General features: G+C 37.2%; 1 gene segment (V, D, J or C); it reads right to left on the minus strand.

Moving 5' to 3' along the window:
* Positions 1–3,418: 3,418 nt before the first annotated feature.
* LOC105524300 lies at positions 3,419–3,948 on the minus strand. The segment is given in 2 exon segments: positions 3,419–3,741; positions 3,866–3,948. Coding segments are annotated over 2 exon segments (378 nt in total).
* Between the last annotated feature and the right edge of the window lie 260 nt (positions 3,949–4,208).

Genomic DNA, 4,208 nt, shown 5'->3' on the forward strand with positions numbered 1-4,208 from the left:
CACCTTGTTTTGATAAAGCATCTACAAATAATTCACCTTTAGAATTACTGAGGTTTAGAATTATTGAGAAGCAGTACAGGCAATTCTACAGCAAACTTCATGCTTAGTGATAAAATATTAAACATTTTACTTTTCAAATTGTAAAAAATACTGAACCATCCACTATACAAAATTATAATGGAGGTCCTAAGACGTACAAAAATTCAAAACAAATAAACAAACAAAATTCATGGAGTTTGGAAATGAATAAGCAAAACGTCTGTATTTGCTGATAAAATTTGTACATAAGTTCTTAATCTAAAACTTAATCACTAGAAATAATAACTTATCAAGGTCTCTGCATACAATGTGGATTAAAGGAGATATAAATAAATAGTATTTTTGTGTTCATTGAGCAGAAGATTTGATATTGTTAAGATTTCTCTGATTTAATATGTAGACTCAGTGCAGTCCAATTAAAATCCCCAAAGTTATTTTTGAAATTGAAAATGTGATTCTAGAATTTTTGTGGAAATTCAAAGGATGTAGAATAGCCAAGAAAATCTTAAGTCTAAAAATCTGGTATTATGTCTTCCGACTTTATTTTTTTCTCTATAATAAAGCCACAGTAATTAAGAGGGTGGGTATACTGTAGGTACAGAGATAGACAAAGAGTCAAGAAAAAGATTCTTTTATACACAATCATGTGATTTTTCAACACAGGCAATAGAGTGAAGTATAGGTTGTTTCTCAGTTGGTTGTTTGTTTGTTTTGTTTGGCTCTATTTTTGCAAGAAATGGTGAGGAGTTGTTGATTGTGAAAATAAAAATAGACACCAAAATAAAATTCTTGATCCACTTCACCCCAGGCAAAAATATGATTAGAGGTAGACTATAGCCTGTATGTGAGAGGTAAAATAATGATGCTTCTACAGGAAAGCATAGGGGCATATCTTTAAGCCCTTTGGTGGTAAAAATTTATTAAACAGAGGACACATGTAACACACAAAACAAACACAGGAGAAAAAAATGACAAGTAAAATGACAAATAAGTTTACATTATAATTAAGAACTTCTAATCATATATATGTATATGATTAATATAACATTACACACACAGACACTCATACGATTTGAACAGGAACTTCCCTAAAGATACACAAACAACCAATGAAAATAAATATATGAAAAGTGACTCAACATCATTATCTATTAAGGAAGTATAAACTTTAATCATGATACAACTTCAGATTTATCAGTACAGATGTTTTGCAGTCGATATGTATAGTGCAACTTTGACATAATTAACTCCATCTCAGATAAAGACTGCATTATATGTTTCATAGGGCAGCTTGCCAACAAGAATGAAATGTTTTGCCCAAAAAATAAAAAAATAAAAATAAAGGCTGCATGCAACCAGATAAGGTCACAGACAAGCACACTCTTCCACTATGAGTTCTCACCAAAGGACTCTGACCATGAAAGTGCAGGCTGCCAGTGTCTCAAAAGGGCCATCTTAATTGACAGCCGTCCCACTGTCACTTGTGATAAGAACTCCTCATCTTAGGCAGATGATGTGGCTGTGCCACATCAGAGACTCTTCCTTGCAAGGACGGAGGGACCTTCAGGTCAGACCAGGATTCTTTTTGTCTTCTTCACTATCCCTGGACTGATTTGATAACTCTTTCTCCTAGTTTTTTCTTTTGGTATTAAATGTTACATTGTTTGTTGTGTAAAGTTTCACTTACAACGTTTGTGTATTGATTAAGAATACTATTATGTATGGTTTGCAATATTGACCAGCTTGTGCAGTGGTTTTAGCATGTGTGCCCACGACACTGACCATCAAATGACTCCTTGGGAGCTGCATGTAGCTTGCAGCTTCTGTGTTTGAAATAGCATCAGTAAAAGTCTGACATTGTAGAAAGACATAAACATTTATGGGTCTGATTAGCTCTGATCTTGAAGCGCACATGACAGGGCAGATGTATGCAAACTTGACCACAATGCCTGAGGAAGCTGAAAGGCTGAAGGAAGAGGCCGACACATCCAGTTTCTCAGAAACATGTAATAGAGACTTAAAAACAGAAGCCATGTCTGTGTCTCTGACGGTGGGGAGATACGATGGTCAATCACTTGCCATGACCCCTCTCAAATAGGGCTTGTATACCATAGGAAACCAGTGGATCAGAAAGGATGTGTACAACAATCAAAGAATGATTACATCAAGGCTGTTTAAGGGCAGGATTTATGCTAAGTACTTGCTCTTAAATAAGAAACAACAGATAAACTGAAAATCTTAGAGACCGTCCCAGAACTCATGTTAATCAGAAGTCAGACATGGCAAATTAGCATCCAAGATGGCGTTGCTTTGGCCTCCACACTAGATATAATAAAAAGTTTGACAGTACTAAGTACTGAAAAAGATTGACAGCAATTGAGACTTTTATTACATGTGGTTGGTTTCGTGTAACATGTTCAGCATTTCAGTAAACTACTGTCAGTGTTTACTAAGACAAAATCTATGCTAACTCAGCACTTCCATTCTTAGGAATATTCCCAAGAGACATGAGTGCATAAGTCCACAACATACAAGCGCAAGAATGTTCTTAATATTTTTATCAATAATATTCTCAAACCAAAAACAAATCATTAGTTGAAAAGTGAATATATTTTTGTATAGTCATAGAAAATTATTCCTCAATAAAAAGGCATAAATGACTGTGAAAGAAACAACACAGATGAAGCTAAAAAATATTTTGATCAAAATAAGCAAAACATCAAAGAGTAAATACTGTATGATTGCAATTATATAAAGCTTAAGTATAGGAAAAATTAATAAATATTGATATAAAATACAGTACAGTCCTAGTATGATGATAGATGGAACATGGAATTGACAGGGAAGTGACCTGGGGAGACATTTGAGATGCTGAGAAGAGTGTGGATCTTAATCTGGGCAGTGTCAGAAGAAGGTGGGATCAGAACATAAATGTTTACAATATACATATAGGTGCAATGTGTTTATTTGATATGTTGTTGGCTGAACATACTTATATGCGTATGAACTTATGTCTGATCTTTGAAAGGTCTTAGTTTAGACTCTAATCCCTTGTATCAAAAAAAATCCTTTTAAAATATTTAGAGTACCTTCTCCTTTGTTGTATAAGTCTGACTTCCTAGGTGTAATTTCTAGACCTCCTAGGTGTAATTTTATTTGACCTTTATTAATAATAATCAGGAGAGACATTTGCATATCAACTGATGGAGCTGAGGATAAAGAGGGATAGAATGTAGATGTACCTCCCTGACCCCTTCTACCAAAACTTTCTGGTGTTCTTCTAACCTTGGCTGCATCTGAGAACTGCTGTCAGCAGTTGGCGGCACCAGGGGAAGCAGTTGGGGCAGCCCAGCCTAACACATCTACTTCCCTCCATGGTTTATGTACAGGCTTGTATCACAGTGGGAGGGGCACTGTCACACTTTTGACAGTAATAAGTTGCAACATCTTCAGGCTGCAGGCTGCTGATGGTGAGAGTCAAATCTGTCCCAGATCCACTGCCACTGAACCGAGATGGGACCTCTGATTGCAAAGTGGATGCAGCATAGATCAGGAGCTTAGGAACTTTCCTTGGTTTCTGCTGATACCAGGCTAAATTACTACCAATGCTCTGACTTGCCCGGCAAGTGATGGTGACTGTGTCTCCTACAGATGCAGACAGGGAGGATGGAGACTGGGTCATCTGGATGGCACATCTGGTGTCTGATATTAGAAACATAAAAACACATATTCACATGATGAATAATGTTATAAGAAGAATTTCCTGAAGTGCCAGGCATTAATGACTACACTGACTGAATAAAATTTTTGTTGTTTCCCTCCTTACCTGGAAGCCAGAGCAACAGGAGTCCCAGGAGCTGAGCTGAAGCCCTCATGTCCATGCTGTGTCCTGACTGAGAGAGACTTCTGCACAGGGTGTCACCAGCCTATTGATAAATGCTCAGGGCTGTAGGCGTTGCTCTGTGGGGCATGCAAATCTGCACAGCTGCAAAGATGACTTATCTTAATAACACTGCACAGGCCCAGTGCCTCCCAGGTGTCCAAAGTCTGCAGAGCCTGTGTTTCTCCCTGTGGGCCACAGGACGGAATCAGCCTACTGTCCTATGCGTGGAGTGTTCTTTTGTTCTCTTCATGTTTCATGACATGCTTCTCTTTCTAGCTTTCTATTT

Source organism: Colobus angolensis, unplaced genomic scaffold (assembly GCF_000951035.1).
Source record: "Colobus angolensis palliatus isolate OR3802 unplaced genomic scaffold, Cang.pa_1.0 Scaffold498, whole genome shotgun sequence".
NCBI classification, from domain to species: Eukaryota; Metazoa; Chordata; class Mammalia; order Primates; family Cercopithecidae; genus Colobus; species Colobus angolensis.